Raw genomic sequence first — 19794 nt, 5'->3', positions numbered from 1 at the left:
TATTCCATGGTGCTTTGGTAGCCATTGCTCATAAGATGCTGATTTTATCCACAGGAAACTGGTATAGATACCAAACAACAAAAGAACCAAACATTGAATAAAACCTCTGAGAAATACCAGGGCACAACTTCAGAGTTACAGTGGGAAGCAAAAGACACGAGACCCCTGGCCCAAAGACAAGGAGCTTTATTACCCTTAGCACAGTAAGCCACCTGAGATTCTTGTTGACATCCATTACTCTTGACCCTCGAGTCCCAGGTGCTAATACAGAGTGGCCCTGGTAGATACTACACAAACAGGGGTTTCATCACAGTTGAAGATCCCCAGGGGACTGCAGGCAAACTTGCCAAACTTTGTCATAACTGAAGGCATTATCTTATTATACTCTGAAGTAACCCCCCCCCCCTTTTTTTTTGTTCCAGAGGGAGATTTTAACTCTATCTTCTAAGGTTGTAGAATATGCAGGCGTCACTATTCCTCACCCATGGTGAATCCCTCCAACCTTAACAGACACTTTGCATTTGACTTTGGAGGGCTCTGCCCTCTGCGGGGAGGTAGTAGTGCATCCTACTTGGAAGAACTGTCTACAAAGTCACTATACAGGTTCATATCTCAGTTATGATGCTTACTAGCTGTGTGTTTTGAGAAATTAATGTAACCTCTCCATGCCTCAGTTTGCTTCTCTACAAAATGGGAATATAACACCTCAAGGTTATTATAAAAACTACATGAGATTAAAACATGGAAATAAATATTAAGTCTTCAGTAAACATTAGTTGATTAGCAAAAAAAGTGAGTGAATTAAAAACTAGCGTATCAGGGCTGGGCTTGAGGCTCAGTGGTAGAGTGCTTGCCTAGCAAGTGTGAGGTACTGGGTTCCATCCTCAGCACCATGTAAATAAATTAATAAAAAAACTAGCATATCCATCCAATCAGATAATACAAATGTGGATTTAGAGAAGCAGCAACAGCATGCAAATACCAAGCATACCCAACTAAACTGTATTGACAATAGTCTGTGAAAAAGTTCTTGGAAAGGGGCAAATATAATTGTATCTAAAAGTTTAAATAGGACTGGAAAAAAATGTTTTCATGTAGTTTGATTTACCACCTCAATCCTTTACCAGACTCTCGCCCAAATTTCTCTTGTATTTTTCCCAAGACTTAAGTCTAGTGAAATAAATGTCTAATAATTGATTTACCAATGTTCTATAAATGACCGCAAAATATGGGTAAATAACAAACCTACCTGAATAATTTGTCATATAAAGTTGTTTGATAAAGCAAAAATGCTGATGTAATTGCATTTCTTTTATTTTAGTAATGAAACATACTGTTATCTATTGTTGGCACAGTGTGAGAGGCCCTCAGACAAAACATTGAATTAAAAATACTGACTGGCCTTCAAGTAGGTAGTAGCTATATGGGAATCTGTGAAATTAAAAAAAAAAAAATGGGAGGGGAATAAAATGTGCCCTGGAAAGTGGCATTGGAGGGCTGAGTGGAGGCCCTCTGAAATGCACCCTCCACTCAGGGTTGAATACACCAAAAAGTCCTGCAGGAAGTTGCTATTTTCCTGGTTTGAATCCTCTTTTCCATGCCTTAGCGAGCTGTGTGATGTGGGGCTGATTTGGGGCAAATTGCTTAAGACTGCCAGACCTTAGTTTCATGATATGTAAAATGAGACCAATGACATCTATCTCAGAAGGTTATTTTGATAATGCAATGAATTTGGTTATATACTTCCCATGTCTAGTATAGGTCTGATGTACATCACTGCAATTGTTCTGCTACTTTATAACTTGCTCTTTATCAACATGCCAAACAGATTAGATTTTTGTCTACTCTCTGCATTCTGAGTTCTTCATTTAAATAAAAAGGGAGAAGGAATTGGAATCTAAAAAAGCACTTGGGTTCTTCTCCAGACTAGTCCAACAATAAACATTATTTAACATTTCTAGCTTCAATATAAGCCATTTTGTCTCCTCATTCTTAAAAATGAAGAAAACTCAAAAATCATCTAGTTCCTCCTCTCAAAACAAAACCAAAAAATTCCAGTACCATATTCAATTAATGGGCAATTCATGGTTCTGTTCAGACTTTATGAATGATTTGTATTCTTGATCCATTTTTCCACGGAGGTAGTACCATGTGCTTTTTACTAACCGTTGGATGCTTTGTGTTAAGAATGTTTATTTGTTTGCAGGCATTTTGGTTGCAGTTTCCCCCCACTTTGTTGTTTGGTAGGTTTGAAATCACTAGCTACGTCCTGCTTCGTCACATGTTGAAGGTTGACATTAGGGAAGTGCAGGAGGCAAGCATATAAAGCAGGGTTTATTTACAAAAGGAAAACATAGGCTTCTCCTGGGAGGAAGAAGGGGGCCATAGCTGGTATCCTGGCATCCCAAGAGGTGAGCACATTCTACCTTTTTTGTATGTCTTAGGCTTCCTTTGTTCTCCTGCTTTCTTGCCCTTATCTCTCTCTTTCCTGCTTATATGACTAGGCCCTCTTGGTGGAATGGCCAAAAGGTGGGAAACAGGTGGGCTGGAGGGGCCAAGGTGGAGTGATCCTGGCAGGAAGAGGGCATAATTAACAACTCCCTATAGGGAGGGACAATCCCTAGTTACTTTTGCAACACGTTGGGGCAGGGGTGGGTTTTCTTGATAAGAGTAGAGGAAGGGCTCTGAAGGCATTAGCGTTTTAATTCCTCTTTCACTTCCTAGCCAAATTTTCCTCCTTGACCTGACCTGATTTATCTACCTATACTGACTGCCTGTGTCAATTTTGGCTTCAGTTTGATGATGATGATTTTGTGATATCTAGAAGTTCTTTTTCTTGGATGGGGCGGCGGTACTAGGTATTGAACTCGGGGGCACTCAACCACTGAGCCACATCCCCAGCCATATTTTGTATTTCATTTAGAGACAGGGTCTCACTGAGTTGCTTAGTGCCTCCCTGTTGCTGAGGCTGGCTTTTAATCTGATTCTCCTGCCTCAGCCTTCCAAGCCACTGGGATTACAGGCATGTGCCACCGTACCCGGCTGTGATATCTACAAGTTCTTACAGCTTCTTTCTTTTTTGCCCAGAGGGTCCTGGTATTACTTGCTGATCTAATGAAAACTTTTGTCTGTATTATGGCTTCATTTTTTACTTGTGACTCTCTCTAAATCCATCTGGAATTAATTTTGATATGAGGTGGGGTTCTCTATTTCCCAGTAGCTAAGCAATTATTTGAGCACCGTTCATTAATAATCTTTATTTTAAACCCAGTGATTGCTGATGGCATCTTTATATATTTTATTTCCAATGGTGTTTGAAAGATCTGATTATTTGAATTGTGCTTCTTGGGTTCATAAACTCCCTTTGCCATTCATACATAATAGGTCTTATTCTACCAGTTACTCTGGTAGTATTTCATTTTTTTTTAACACATGCAATATTACAACTGATTATTCACTAATTTCCTATGAGTCATATTTAGTCTGTAAACAAAACCTTACTCATTAAATTTTTGCAAAATTTTGTTGCCACCCTTATAAACCATTATCTTTTTCAGCTTTGTTTCTGGAAAATTTGGAGGTGGCCTGTGTGGTGGGCTTGTATTCCCACGTGGTGGCTGTTCTGGGAGCCTTCCCTCTGGAGCAGATCTTGGCTTCCATTGCCCTACTTTTTCCTAGTGTTTCTTTTCTAGCCGATTTCATGCCTTATATGATTGCCTGGCCCAGACTCACTTGAGTTTGTAATGTCTGTTTTATAAGAAATATTTTCACATTGTGATTAATTTTATCCTCTTTGGAACTTCTTGAATTAGGCTTATCAACTATTTCTTTTTAAGAATTAATATATATATTTATATCTATTATAATTCAGTATTGAAAATACTCCATTCTTTATTGAATGCTGCAAACTACAGCTTCCTTTAAATTTATGATTGTAGCACAAGAAATCAGACAATCATAATGAAAATAATTCTTTGTAATCATATTCAGAACACATGAAGGAAGAAATAATTCTCAACCTCTTGAGATTTTAGAGCAAAACACAGCAGCATTTGTATAAGACTATAGTATGTATGAACACATGTATTTCTATTATAATTGGTGGGGGTAATGTTTCTTGGCCAAATTCTTTATTTAGAAAGCTTGTTATCACTATTTTCTTTTCATTCCCAACTTTACCCAGGACTTAATTTACATGACCAGCTACTGCTGCATGTGCTGGGTGTTTTGTCTGCTAATTCCAATTTTACCTCCTTCCTTTGTCCCTTGCTGTGATGCAGATTGAATCAGATAAGAGAGTGAAAATGTTTTCTGTATTCCTGGTAAATACGAATGTGTAAAGGATTTGAATTTTTCTTACTATGATGGATGTTTTGTAGTGCTCTTGTGATTAAAAAAGCAGAAGTGTGACTCTCATTTCTGTTTTCTTAAAACCCAAGAAGCTGATGCTTGGAGAATGCTGTGATCCTAGTGCAAGGTCACAGCAAAAAGTGGCCAGATCTCCGCACCGAGACTTGATCTACTCTTCACACTCTAAGCTTTTAAGCTAGTGGAGATTTTGAGGTAGCACGCATTTGTAAGAGTTTATTTTCTGTTGATGAAGAGCATAATGACAAGCAGAAAAGAGACTGACTGTAATATATTGATACTTGAGACGTGAAATAAAAAGTTGTAAATTAAAAAAAAACAACTAGGGCATAAAGAAGAATGCAGGTCTGTGTTTCAACAAGTGTGACACATATGAGAGGTTACACCTGCCTATTTCTTGGGTTCTTCTCTCACATAGATGGACCATGGATCACCAGGAATGAGTCAGTAGAAAATACTCCCTGATCTTTTGAGAAGAAAACTTAGGTTCTGTGATGTCAGATGAGTGGTTAGTTTTTTTTTTTTGTTTTGGGTGCAAGTTGATAATTGGACTTGGATTAGAAATGGGAAGAAACTCCCATTCCTGAGACTCTTTTCCATTAATTTAGGGTCTTTAGAAGACTTGGTGAGGATATATTGTGGGAGGTTTGAAAAACAACTTTGTGGTCCTATGTAGTGGGGGGAGATAAATGCAAAGAAGTAGAATTCACAGTATTTATGAGGGAAATCTCATACCAGATATAGACAGACTAGTTCACTGTTTACTTAAGAAAAGAGAAGTTGGAAAACGGACAGGAATGTATCTTCCCAGGAGAGTTTGAAGTTGATGAACGTGTTTATTTTTTGGGGGGAAGCATGGAAACTCTGGTTGAACCCGGAGGCATTCTGTCACTAGCCTATACTCCCAGTCCTTTTTATTTTGTATTTTGAGACAGGGTCTTGCTAAATTGCTGAGGGTCTCATTAAGTTGCTGAGGCTGGCCTTGAACTTGTGATCCTTCTGCCTCAGCCCACTGAGCTACTGGGATTATAGGCCTGTGCTTTAGTGCCCAACTTGATAGACACATTTTGATATCATGAGGATGTGATATGTACTCATTGATGCTCAAAAGTGTTTATTAAACACCTCCCAAGTTGGCCAGCAGCTTAAGAGGGGGCATAGTTTGTCTTTTCTGCACTTAAAATTTTGCTTGTTTTCTCAAAGCTTCTATAGCAAAAGAAAAGCAAATACAGGTTCCTGAGAAATGTTTATAATATTAACCAAATTAGCTCAGCACTAGTATGTCAATATTATTTTAGGCTCTTTTGATCTATTGATATATATTCTAGGCAGTGTTAAGAAATCACTGGTAAGGTATGGGAATATGAAAAACATTTCTGACCAGAGGATCTTATTGTTATATCAGCCATTGAGGAAAGAAGATCTTTCCTTGGATGTTTTTTTCCCAACAGTGATCATTGTGATTTTTTAAAAAAATTCTAGAGCCAAACTATTTCATTTGAAATGAATTCCTTTTCTAAGCCAAAATTGAGACCAAGTTTTTTTTTTTTTTTTTTTAAAGACTATATGTTGTTGTTCTTATGTATTCTTGTGTTTTCTTTTTGTGAGGGACGAGTGACCGCATTAATTTTTAATAGTGGTAAATGAAGAGTTGAAAAATAGCATAGGCTTCAAAGAAATCAAGTGCATCTCTGATCCTCATGCTGACTTGATTTATAAGCTGTGGCTTGGGTGCTGCAGATGTTTTTTGAATTGCTCCATGTTCCCTGGGACTTTGTTTTATTTTCATATTTTGAGCATCCTAGTGGATTCATGATGTGTATGAATTTTTTTCTGTTTAATCATAATTGTCTTTTTTTCTGATTTGTAGGAAGAAAAAAAGAAGTTCGACAAAGAAACAGAAAAGAATTATAGCCTAATTGATAAACATTTGAATCTGTCAGCCAAAAAGAAAGACTCACATTTACAAGAGGTATTCTTTTTTTTTTTTCTGTTACTTTGCAGAATTAAAAAAGTGCATATATTTTTAGATGAGCTTTACTTTTGAAAACTTCATCTGGAATTAAGTATTGGGGGGAAAAACGGGTTTTGCAACAAATTAAGAAGAAATGGTACTTGTGAAACAAGACACAAAATGATGAACATATCTTATCATGATTGAGTAACCGTGGATTCATAGTAGTAAAAATTTTGGGTTCTGTTTTTTCATAGGAGCAATAATTTTAACCAGCCTTACTGTATAACAGATATATTATGTGCAGGGATGGATCTATTAATTGGCTTTCAAGATTTCTTGAATAAATGGATTGAATTTAATAGGCTCATATATAATTTTGCTTTTATATGAAGGTAGTATTAATCTTATTTAATGCCAGGGATTCAGAAGGTTCAGCTTGGTTGAAAGAAATCCTTTTTACTTGTGTTAATATACCTTTTTTTTTGCGGGGGGGGGGGGGGAAGGAGTAGCTTTATGCAAGGAGAAAGGAATTCACATCTCTCATTGTTTCTAAAATTCCCTGCTGTTTTTTTTTTTTTTCCCCTCACTCAAGGCTTGAATAGAAACATGTGTTGTTCATAATGCAGAATGTACACTTTTTTTAGGAAAATGTTTGCAGTTTTATATCCCCACTTGTTTCACATAGTACGACTTCTTTTCTTGTTTGGGTTTACACATGTAAGGAATCTGGGTAGAATGTGCCATTGTAACATGTACCTAGTGAAGTTTTATCCAAATAACACTAACAGCATTGATTCTAGGATGTATTTGAATTTCAGATAGTTGGTTGCAAACAATATGTATGTGGGCACACATGTGGTTGATTGGATATTATCCCCAAGTGACATTTTCTTTTCTCTAATACCTTTGACATTTGGATGGCGCAGAACAGTTTATGAAACAGAAAGGAGCTTTTATACCACTTAATCCTCCCTACAATACCTAAGGTATGGCTCCATTCTCTACTTGTTCCACTTTGTAGAAAACCACACAGAGTTACACATGCTCCCATCTCTAGCCCTCGGTCGATTTTGCAATGACAGCTGTTGCATTTATAGACATGCTGTTAACAGTTTTAACCTTTATTCTTCATTATCTCTATTTCCAAGTATCTGGAAGAGAATTTTTATGCCCCAGGTAAATTTCCATCTCCACTTTCTAATTAGGTATCCAGTTCCAAATGTTGCCCATGAAGAATCATGGGAATCATTCTGGACCCTTTGTCTCACTGCCTACATCCAGTTTGTCAGTTTGTGCCATCTTTAGCGCCAGAACATACAGTGTGGCCACTTCTCAGGACCCCCTCCTATGCAAACCCTCCTGACAGCTACCTGTAGTGGCCCCAGGCCATTCCCTGGGGCCAAGCAAATTCCTTGCTCAGGAACTTTACATTTGGTCTTCCTTTTGCCTTATGATTTTAATTTTTTTGCTGGAAATTGAATCCAGGGCTTCATGCATTCTACCCTCAGAAGGGGCACACTGAACTCCACCCTGGACCCCTGCCCAGGATATTTTCAAACTAGATCCATGCGCTTCAATTCTTCAACTACTCTTCCAAATGCTGTATTCACAGGTTACCTTATTAGGAAATCTGTTCCTGCCTATCCTACTCTGAATGTTTCCCTTACTCTGCCTTTTCCCCTCCATATTCTTTTTCTTTTTTCCTTTTTGGTGCTCGGGATTGAACAGAGGGAAGCTTAACCATCGAGCCTCATCTTCAGTCCTTTGTAATTTTTAAATTTTAAGACAGGGTCTTGCTAAGTTTAGGGCTTCACTAAATTGCTGAGGCTGGCTTTGAACTCGTGATCTTCCTGCCTCAGCCTCCTGAGCTGCTGGGATTACAGGCGCACACCCCTCCATATTCTTAGAGCTGTTTTACCTACTATGTGCTTGTCAGATGGCTTCTTCCAAGGAGTGTAAGTTCCTTGATTTCAACAAAATAGTTTTATGCAGCACAAAACCTCTGTGCCTAGAAAAGTATCTGTCAGGGAATAGGGATTTCTATGTATTTATGGCAAGAAAAGTGTGAAGATGTGTGTCCTCTGAGCTAGGGCTTTGGCGATTTTCATCAATCCCAATTTCATCAATCACTAAGTTCCAGATCAGATATTTGAAGAGACTGTGAAGGTGAAGAATTTTAGTTTCATGTCAGTTACGTGTACTTTCCTATCTTGTTCTGATTTTTACTAACTTACAGACTCCCACTTGAAACATCCTTCTCTTGAAAGTCTGGAGGTTTTTTAAAGGGAACAAAGTTCGGTTTGAATTTTCATTACTTTTTTTTTTTTAATTTTTTATTGTGGGTTGTTCAAAACATTAACTTTTGCCTGCAGCCAAGGTGTTGCTGATCCTCAGTGACTCCAGGTGCTTAAGAGATTAACTGCTGAGAATTGTATTGAACAAAGGCATAGAAACGTGGGTGGCTAATTTACTGTCTCCTCTTGTTTCAAATGAGAGTAACAACAAAAAATTGTAGTATACAGAAAGCTGGCTATTTTGGTAATTCTCTTGGATCTGTTTCTTTGGCTTGTGTTTACCTTCTTAGGCAACAGAGCTTCTACCTCCATCAATATCCCTAAATTCTAATTTCTATACTGTAACAAGTGTTAGTTACTTGACAAAATATTTCTTTTGATTTTGAAATTTCTCTTTACCTATCAACAAAATAACATTTCAACATAAATATCACTAGAGAAGTAGCTCCTTTGAATAACTTCATATGTGACTGATCTATCTTATACATTCTGATAGTAGAAATGTCCACAATTCAGATAATCAAATAGAAATTGTGTATTAATTAACAACTAGTGACTTTTGCTAAGTGTAGTATATTACTCACTTTTGTGTTGCTATAAAAATTGCTTGAGCTGGCTTCTTTATTTGCTTATAGTTCTGGAAGTTCAAGAGCATGGTGTGGACATCTGCTTGGCTCTTCACAGGGCCTCAAGTTCGATGGCATCACAGAGTGGGGGTGTGTGTGGAAGACAGATTCAGGGGAGATGCCAGGCTCCCTTATAACCTAATCTCCCAGGAAATAATTCAGTCCCAGGAGACCTGCATTAATTCCCTCCAAGCATAGTACTTCTGTGACCTGATTTCCATTAACTGGGCCTCACCTCTTAAAGACTTTATCAGTTCAGTATGGACACCCTAGAGGTCACCTTCCAGCAAATCTTTGGGGGACACATTCAAATCATATCCAAATCATGTAGTAAGTAGACTTGGTGAGGGCAAAGGAAATCATTCTGTGCCCCTAGTAGGACTTGGACATCTCTGGCAGTATTGTAAGTCATGGGCTATCTGTGATCCCAGGGATTCTGGCGATATAATTGTGAAGCACATGGGACAACAGTTTTGGATATTCAGAATATTAAACAGGTGATAATAAAAGTTGACCAGAAATGTGAGGGTAATTACAGTAGCAACTACAGCTACAAGAGAGAATCAGCTCAGACAGGACCAGTCATTTTGGCTCTGGTGTAATAATGAAGCAACCACCCTTATCTCCCCATGTCTTCATTTTGTTAAAGACTCAAGAATTAGTGTTTGCTGGGAGTTGTAGCTATTTATTGCTGATGGCTCACCAATCAAAATCTGATGATCAGGGGCATACAAATAGGACTTTGAGATAGAAACTCTTTTTTAGTTTAGTAACACTTATTGCATTGAAACACTATTTTAATAAAGCATTTGATGAAAAATTTAAGTATTCGACAAATACTTTTATTTTCAAAAGCTTATCCAACTGTCATTGCAAAAGATAACAAAATTCATGATTTTCACCATTTTTAAGTGTGCAGTTCAGTGGCATTACATTCCTTTATGTTACATAATTACCACCTCTATCGCCACAGCTTTTTTTTTAATCTTCCACAGATGAAACTCGGTACCCATTAAACACAGCCTGCTCCTCCTGCCTTGGCAACAAATCGTCTTTATTATTTATTTTTGTGGTACTGGGAATTGAACTCAGGGCTGCTCTATTGCTGAGCTATATCCCCTAGCCCTTCTTATTTTGAGTCATGGTCTCTAAATCACCCAAGCTGGCCTTCAGCTGGCTATCCTCCTGCCTTAGCCTCTGGAGCTGCTGGGATTACAGGCGTGCACCACTATGCTTGGCAAACCATTCTATTTTGTCTTTGTGAATTGCACTTTTTTGGGTATCTCATATATTTGAAATCCTACAGTATTTGTCTTTTTATGTGTGAATTATTTTGCTTGCATAATATCTTTGAGGCTTATCCATGTTGTATCATGTGTCAGAATTTCAGGCTGTTCAATATCTATTCATTCATCTGTCATGGACAGCTTCTATCTTTTGTTTAGTGTAAAGAATGCTGCTATGAATGGTGTACACGTGTCTGAGTTCCTGCTTTCAGTTCTTTTAGGTGTATACCTTAAAGTGGAATTGCTGCATCCCATGGTAATTCTATTTTTAATTTTTTGAGGTGCTTTTGGGATGTTTTCTACAGTGGCTACTTCGTTTTTTATTCCTACCAGTGATGAGCAAGAGTTTGTTACTCCATATCTTCCCTACCTCACCTCACTTCTTTTCTCCATTTTATAGTAGCTGTCCTGATGGATGTGAGGAGGTCTCTCATTATACTTTCCTGATGATTATTTGAGCCTTTTTTTCCTATGCTTGTTAGCCATTTTTTATCTTTTCTGGAGAAATGTCCAGATCAATACTTTTGAAAATCAAGTTAGCAACTTAGGAGAAATACTGCACAGTGCCTTGTTGAGAGTGGTTTCTGGGATGAGAATTCCTTTCCTGTTGGTCTCTGTGGAACTGTACTCTTCTCCCAGTTCAGTTAGGCGAGATAAGCTAGAACTATATATTTTGGAATAGTCTCCTGAACAGCTGGTGTTCCCTGGACTCACAGGGTGATCCGACATGGTGAGGGCTTAGGAGCATGAGCACCCCTAGATGGGCTTCCGACCCTGACCTGCCTTCCAGAGCCAGTTTCTCAGATGTGTCATGGCTGCCAATTCCTCACCTGCTGCTCTCAATCACCTAGTACTGAAGTGACTGGAATTTCCTCAGCCTCCTCTCTCAGGCCAACCTCATTCTTGGAAGATTTGTTCATGGAAATAATGTTGAAGTGATTTTTTGAGTTGGCGGCAGTTATGGTTGGGAACGAGTGATTGAAGAAAGCCTAACTGTTGGGCCTCCAGTCCTTGGGGGTCAGCTAGCTATAGCCTACAGGGCGGGGGTGGGGGGACTTTTTCTGAAGAGTCTGAGGGTTACTATTTTAGACTCTTGAGGACCTTGAGGTCTCTGCTGTAGCTGCTCAATGCTATGGTTGTGGCAGGAGAGTAGCTTCAGACTTCACGTTAAACAAACAGTGCTGACTGTTCAGATACAACTTTATTTACAAAAACAGGCAGCATGCCATATCTGGCCTGTGGACTGACATTTGCCAACTTCTGGTATAGAGTTTCCTTCTCTCTCCAGTTTGACTAACCTCAATTACTTTAACACAGGCAGATCTCCAAGTGGAGCAAAACCGGCAGCACTTTTATGAACTGTCTCTTGAATATGTGTGTAAGCTTCAGGAAATCCAAGAAAGAAAGAAGTTTGAGTTTGTGGAGCCTGTGAGTATTAGAGCAAGTTGTTTGCTATTTTGGTGATACATTTTGGTAATATAATAGTCATATTTTCTCTTAGATCTAACATGGTTCCTAGAGGCTATAGTGTGTAAACATGAAGGCAGACATTATACATGGAAGGATGGACACAGTCACAAAGTCAGGGAATCGCCTCTAAATCAGTGGTCCTCAGCCTCTTTTGTACAGTAACACACATTGAATATTTCTGTTGGCACATGATCTCAAGAAGTATAGTCATGGGCAATTTTGACCATTTTCCTTAGAGCTTCACTCTTTAAAAAAAAAAAATCCTTCTGCAAGAATTAATATCAAAATGTTTGTGAAAGTGGCTTTTTGTAGGATCGTCTTTACTCAAGATCATTTTTAAAGTAACTTTACCCATTCAAACTCTGTCTATTTAACAATTGAATGGTTATTTTTTTCATCATGATTTCTAACATGGTTAAAAATTTCTCACCATGGTTAAAGCAACCTGTGTTGAGAACCTGAAGGTGGAACATTTGAAATTTTGTGAGTGAAACTAGCATTTCTTTTTGTGGGGAGTATCAGAGATTGAACTTGGGGGCAGTCGACCACTGAGCCACATCCCTGGCCCTATTTTGTATTTTATTTAAAGAATGCCTCACTGAGTTGCTTAGGGCCTCACTGTTGCTGAGGCTGGGGCTTTGAACTCACAATTCTCCTGCCTCAGCCTCTGGAGCTGCTGGGATTACAGGTGTGAGCCATTGCATCCAGGGAGTGAATCTAGCATTTTGTTTCAAGAAACACTTGATTTTTGTTATCACAAAAATGTTTTTCTAATAGCTTTAGTTATTTTTATGTTCAAATACATGTATATAAATGTATGTTTCTTAATTACAATGTCAAGGATATTTCATACTGAGAGTTTTGGCAAAAACAAACTGAGAAACATTGGAAGTCATTCTCTATTTATTTTAATCGTAATGGTCTTTTTGTATTACACAACTTTGAGTTCCAGTTCAATACTATTACAGTTTACCCAATATATTCATGGTTTTGAGAAACAAAAGAACTATTAAGTACTGATTGATTAAAAACTTGTTGGAATAATAAAAATAACCTAAATTAAACAACTAGAGAAAAATTAAACCTCATTAAAGCTTTCCTTTTATATGAAATAATAATAATGGCCTACATTTATTGGGCACTTACAGTGCTCACTCTTAGTTCAAGTCATTGTTCTAAGTACTGTACTGTGTTCACTTCATTCCATGCAGTAACTCCAAGATATTTTTGTTATCCCACTTAACAAATAAGGAAATTGAAGCCGAGAAAGTTTCCATAATTTGCCCATGGTCATTATAACAAGGGATTGCTTAGGGATTGACTGTGGATGGCCATTTGATGTTAAAGCCCCAAATTTCTGTTCTAATTTAGCTGTTTGGAAGAAAATTAATCTCAGAATTTCTTTAACTCTTCCCCCCAAATCTCCTCTTCTCCCTTTCGATGCATTTAGACGTGGGGCAGAAGCAGCTGCCCTCTAATTAAGAGGGGCAGGTTAGGAGTTGGTAGAAAACGTTAGGGCTTAATTACTGCCCTGCTACTGCCCTGCTTCTGCCCTGGGCAAGTCACTGAACATCCCTGTCAACAAAACTGGGGTTGCAGTGCCTGGGATGGATGCCAGTAGAGACTGGAGCTCTGCTCTCTGATTCCATGATTTTACTCTTATGGATGAGTTGAACTACAGAGTTAAGGTTTCAATTACAAGTGAATATTGGGATTCTCTTGACGGATGAGGATAAGTGGATGACTTAGAATTTTATGAGGCTTGCTATAAAAAATAGTCTTGTGGCACTGAGATTTAAGAAAATGTTTCTTCTTTATAGAAATAAAGACCAATTAATAACGTGTACTTTGATGTCTTTGACTTCTCCTGACTTCCTTAGAATAACATCAGTGGGGTGCAGTGAGAGGAGAGGGAAGCACTTGACAGTGTATGTGATTCTTCAGTGTATGTGAGGGATTTTCCCCCCTGCTAATGTCCCCTTTTCTCCTTTGTCTTAGATGCTGTCATTTTTTCAGGGAATGTTTACTTTCTATCATCAGGGCCATGAACTTGCCAAAGACTTCAATCACTACAAAATGGAACTACAGATCAACATTCAGAATGTAAGGAAACAAAACTTTCTGGTGTAAGAAAGTGTATTTTTTCATGTGTTTCGTATGGGAAAAGTCTTATTAAACTAAGATCAGGCTGCTGGGTGGGTACTGAGAAACTGGGGGTCTGATGCCACCTAGTGGTCAGCTTTTCAAGTAACTAACTGCTCTTCAGTTAATTGAGCCTCAGGAAATTCTGCCACCTGGTGGTTCTTCCTGAACTTTCTGGAACAGTTTTAAAAATGAGTTTTGTTATGTTAACTGAGTCACTGTGCATGAAACTGCTAACAGACCCTGCCACTTTAGTTAAAGGCTTTAAAATGATAATGAATTGAATTTCTCCTCTGTTAACCAAACTTCATGACTTTATTCTTAGACAGGTTTAGGTTTCCAGTGGAAGTTCTTCCCTACATTTTAGGCATGTTCACTAGTGTGCAGTTGTACACAATTGCTATCAGTCTGCATTGTTTTTCTTTGGAAATCAGATGCTTTTTGGCAGATCTTGAATAAGGCGATTTTAGAGAATGTATTTACTAAACAGTACAGTGTATGTGATTTTAAGTGGCAGAAGTTTTTTTTCTCTCAACATTTTAGTTGATCCTCGATGTGTCCTCATGGAAAAGCTAGTCAGGGTATGTTTAACAAATATTGAAGCCTTGTTAGAGATTTAGTGTTATACAGCTTTGGGCCAAACTCATAGCATACACTGAAAGATATAAAATAGATGGACAGTCAGTTTTGAGGCATTAACTGCTTGTGCTTTTATTTATTGCACGATTAGAAATTGAGAATAAAACCTCCCCCCATTTTTTTATACAATTCTCCATATTTGGCAATATAGATGATAAAATCTTATTTTTATAATTGATAATGTCAGTTTTGTTACTGAGCGGCACCAATACCAGCCCAGGGAATGGGGTAGGTTATAATCTTTGCTGCTCCAGAAATATTCGGAGTCCATTTGGTAGGACGATAGGTTTTATTTAAAGCCAGCTTTGAAGGAAGATCTGTTTCAAAGGTTTCTTCTTGGAAATCTCTGCAGGTGAAATAAGCTTTTTAAACAAGAGACAACAGAGAGAGAGAACTCACAATGTATAGATTTAGTTAGCCTGTGTTAGGCCTGTGGAGGAAGCTGTCTCCCTTTGTAGCTTTCTTAGGGCCTGTGGGGGGCCTTAGGGGGGCCACTGCAGAGTAGCAGGGGCAGCTCCTCAGCTTCTGTTCTCTGCAGGAGCAACTTGCTCTTTATTTCAGTGGAGGACCCCCAAATTAAGTTTGTTTTTAGTTTCCATTCATAGATTGTTTGGCCACTTAGCTGGGTCAAAATTATTAGAATCCTTGTAGATATTTTTCTGCTGCCGTGTTCCCAAGATCAGTGAAAAGAGTTATAAAATATGGATATTACTATAATGTAACAATTTAAAAATATAATTCCAAATCTATATAGATTAGTTATACTCACCTCAAAATCATTCTGTAACATGTTTACTCTAAAGAATAGTAAACTGCAGAACACAGTTTTATAAAGATGTTAGTTTAAAAGATTAGATTATTACCATTATTTTTAAAGTCAGAATATAAATGCATCTTGTTTTTACATTTTTAAATTTATTCTCTTTAGATATACATGACAGAGTGTACTTTGACATACTATACATACATGGAGTACAACTTCCCATTAGAAGATTAGATTATGATTCTGATATCATACCCCCTCCCTGCTCCACCTTCCACCAACTGGGGATGTAACTTGTTGAAACTGGTTTTCCATCTGGGCCTCATCTGTCAAGTTCAGGGCTGACCTGGAGAACTTTCAGACAGGACCGTATATAGAATTTGTGGGGCACATGTAAAGTGAAAAAAATTGAGCTCCTTATTAAAAAAGGATGAAGAAGTTTCAAGACAGAGACAGCAAAACATTAAGCCTGGCATGAGACTTTCTGAGCACAGCCCTGTGTGGCTGTACAACCTACCTCCCTGGGAAGCCAGCTCTGCTCCAAGCTCTGAGGTGACATGTTAGGGACATATCAGCCTCCCGGGGCCTTCAGTGAAGCTATCTTGCTTATGCATGAAAGTATGTTTGTAATGTATCTATAGGGAATAGGGGATCTAGTTACTTTACATGCACCAGAATAATTTGAGAGAGATTAAATATGTCTATGGGATTGAACCATACTCAGTCATGAGAACGTATAAGCAAAACTTGAAGTCCTGCTATCGTTTGAAATATTTCAGAAAATGACCTGGTTAATATCCTTAGTATATAAGACCTTACACCTTTGGCAATTACGTTCATTTTCTGTAGAGAAATGGGCAGACAACAATTTACTGAAAAATAAAGTACAAAAACTAAAACAAAAAAACCTTTTAAAAAAAATTTAAATGTATGAATTGTCATCAGTGAACTTCCTAAATCCTTACTGTTTTCTAAATACTCCTCTCTCGGTTTTATTCTGGATGTTTCTGAGGTGACTCGTGTAGTTCTGTCATGTAGAAGCTATTCTTTCTCTCGAACTTGCCTTCAGTATTGGGAATGCCTGATCTAGGCGTCTTTCTCCTTCCCTCCCTCTCTGTCTTGCTGGAGTTGAACCCAGGTCCTGTGCATGCTAAGCACTGGCTCTACCAGTGAGCTACACCCAGTCCTAGGAGGTAGGCTTTAATTTTTTTTTTTTTTTCTATTTAAGAGACAGTTTTGCCAAATCTCCCAGGCTGACTGGGAACTCCTGGGCTCAAGTGATTCTCCTGCCTCAGCCTCCTGAGTGGCTGGGGCAGTAGGCACACACCACCACTGCCCCTGGCTCTTCAGTTTTGCTCTTAGCTAATTCTCTTCCCTTCAGAAATCCTTCATCTTTGAAACATGTCATTCATTCTGTGCTATCTGTTCCACCTCAATGGTGCTATCATTTACTTATTTCTTGGCTCTTCATCTTTTTCCTTGATGATATCAGCTTTTAGTATAATAAAGAGAAAATGCTGGTTATATAAAACTACATGTTACTGGAAGAAAATCCTAGTGTGTGTGTGTTTAATGTGACAATGAAATATCCTGAAATTTTAAAACTAAATATTACAATTAACTCTGTTTTAACTTGGGTACTTTTAGTCAGTGTTTTGTTATTCTAGTAAATTAAGTAGCAAAACCTACTGTATGATCAGAAAAAAGCTGAACTTTATTTTTTTAAAAGAACAATGTATTTTCCCCTTATCTGGTTACACCTTTTTGTATTCAAAGATGGTTAGACTTTTTTGAGGGACTCTGTCTTCATCCATTTTCTGTAATCTTGAGTAATAAATGGAAAGCAAGAAAGTAGCAAGATGGCTTTTAGAAAATAGATTTCAGAAGAATGGAAATTGCAACCAAATTAAAGGATATTTTATAAAAGTAACTGAACTTTTGTGATTCTTATTCCCAGAAGACTATGGGGTAAGGAAGACTAGAATTCTTCTTTGTAAGGAATAACAGAAATTTTAGGATTCATTGAAAATCTCTAAAAGTCTAACAGATACTAAGAATGGCTAAGTAGTGTCTAACAGTATGAGAAAATATTTTCCTTTGTTAGAAAATCAATATTGATTCCCCCCAGTGGCTTAATTATAATAAACAATAGTAAAATAGTACTGCCTAAATTAATTTTGTTACTATGTGCTGATGGATTGCCCTAAGTGACTTAATTTGAACTATGCACGTGTAGTCTTCATAAAAGCAGATGTTGTAGATTTTTCTTTCCTTCTAATTTGAAGGATAAAGAAAAGGAGCCAAAGGAAAAATCCCTTCTCAAACTATCCTGCCCACTGGACAGGGCGAGCACTGGACTTGAGCACACTTGTGCTGGGTCCACAGTTTCAGGCTCTGCATGGTGGAAGAAGATGGGTCGGACCTGGTGTATCCGGGATCAGTAAAAACGGGATTTGAGAAACATTCTGATACAACTTTCTGGTTCCGCTGGAGCTTAACAGCCTATGTGTAACACAGGAGTCCCATTTATCAGAAGAACTCAGATTTAGGCACTGCTAGTACACTCACTTCCGTTTCTCACTGATCCTAATCAGAGCCTGTCTGGTTTTCTGTGTAAGGTGTCTTAGGGTCTTTAGACCCGATGGGCTGTTTGCCCAGGATTTGCCACTCCACTGCTGTCTCCTGTCTCCTCCCTGTGCATAAAGCACTTGCAGGGAAGATGTAGAACTTGAGAGTGTGTGTGTTTGGGAAGGTTACTTGAGTAGGGCTTTGTAGGGCTGCTCCTGGTATGGAACAGGGTTTCATGAAATCCTCTTGATGTTTTGAATCATACTCTGCCATCTTTTGCCCCATGAATGAAGTCATGGGGCCAGGAAGGGAAGGCTTCAATGAAAAATGGCGATCTGTACATGGAACCGTTGCCTGTACCCTAAAGTCTTATTTCTGTGTACAACTTGGTGTGCACAGCTCTTCCTTCTCCTTTTCTATTTCTCCTAAGCGTGGTGCCTCATTTGACCCATCAGTTTTCCAGGTGTGGTCAAATGTGTCTTGATTCCACCTTGGCCCCCAGATGCAACCCCCTTATGGCCAGATGGGCGCTATCATAAAAGGCTTAATTTATAAGGCTTCTTTCAAGGCTGGTTAGTTTTAAAATGTTTGCTGAAACATGGAAGGAAAGGACGTTGGCAGTGGTGTGGTTGTGACATTGGATGGAGCTAGGCTGCAACCTGCCTCTCCGGTCATTTGGGTTAAAGCACCATAAAGTGTGTCTGGTAGTGTGAAGTACTCAAATGTGAACTGTTGTGACATTCATAGCCTAATATTAGAAGGCATCTTCATAAGTACCTAGAATTAGAAATCGGGAATTGTTAAGTTCTAGCTATTCTATTGATTTTGTCCAAACCAAAAAAAAAAAAAAAAAAAAATGTGATTTTTCACACCAATTTATAATTTACCTTAAATAAACATGGTCTATTAAGTAAATAGCTAAAATGAACGTTTTTTTTTTTTTTTGGTTTTTTTTTTTTTTTTTTGGTGAGACACAGGCCCTGAGGAATTAGGGCAGCGAGGTGGAGGCCTGGCATGGTGGCATTTGCAGCAGGGAATTGTGGCAGAGGATGTAGACGTAGTATGTAGAAGGTAGCCAGAGTGTTTGGGAGCTTGCTTTTCTTCTGCTGATAGGTTAATTGAACAAACTGAGCAGATAGATTGAGGATACTGACAGCCAGGTCTCTCAGTGTTTGAGAAGAAATTTATAAATACGGAAAGGGATGGACCAGAAAAAATCTTGAATCACTAGAGTAGAATTAGATTTATTGGGAGGAAGTCATGGGTTTGGCACACATAGATGTGGAAGTACTGATCTGTGTTTGTGTAAGTGTATATTTGTGTAGGGGTATCGCCCAGGTCTGTCTCCTGGGAAGATTTAGCAACGTTAGCCCCATAGCTGTGGGCACACTGTGTCCAGATCTTGTTTTCTGAATACTGCCTCTCACTGAAACGAACAAGACTTCTGGAGAAATGACTGATTCTAGGAGAAGGAAAACATAAACTTCTGATATGTCAGAAGATGGTAGCCAGATTGAAGGAGTTTCTGCTGGACAAATTTAGGTCAATTTGAGCATTGACATGAGTGGGTCAGAGAACGAGAATGAATGTGTGTGTATTTGTGCATATGCATATTTAATATACACACATGTGATTTTCACCCCAATTTATAATTTGCCTAATTGTGCATATGAATATTTAA

At 38.3% G+C, this 19794-nt stretch overlaps 1 protein-coding gene across 3 annotated transcripts in view; it reads left to right on the top strand.

Moving 5' to 3' along the window:
• Arhgap10 (Rho GTPase activating protein 10) overlaps nucleotides 1-19794 on the top strand; it is a 288733-nt gene that overhangs the window by 95018 nt on the left and 173921 nt on the right. For all 3 annotated transcript variants that reach the window (XM_071614633.1, XM_071614634.1, XM_027926721.2), the window contains 3 exons: nucleotides 6239-6340; nucleotides 11849-11959; nucleotides 14000-14104. In XM_071614633.1, coding sequence (XP_071470734.1) covers nucleotides 6239-6340; nucleotides 11849-11959; nucleotides 14000-14104 — 318 coding nt within the window. The remainder of the gene's footprint in view (nucleotides 1-6238; nucleotides 6341-11848; nucleotides 11960-13999; nucleotides 14105-19794) is intronic.

Source organism: Marmota flaviventris, chromosome 7 (assembly GCF_047511675.1).
Source record: "Marmota flaviventris isolate mMarFla1 chromosome 7, mMarFla1.hap1, whole genome shotgun sequence".
NCBI classification, from domain to species: Eukaryota; Metazoa; Chordata; class Mammalia; order Rodentia; family Sciuridae; genus Marmota; species Marmota flaviventris.
Note: the sequence above shows the minus strand (reverse complement) of the source record. Positions and strands in the feature narration are given on the sequence as shown.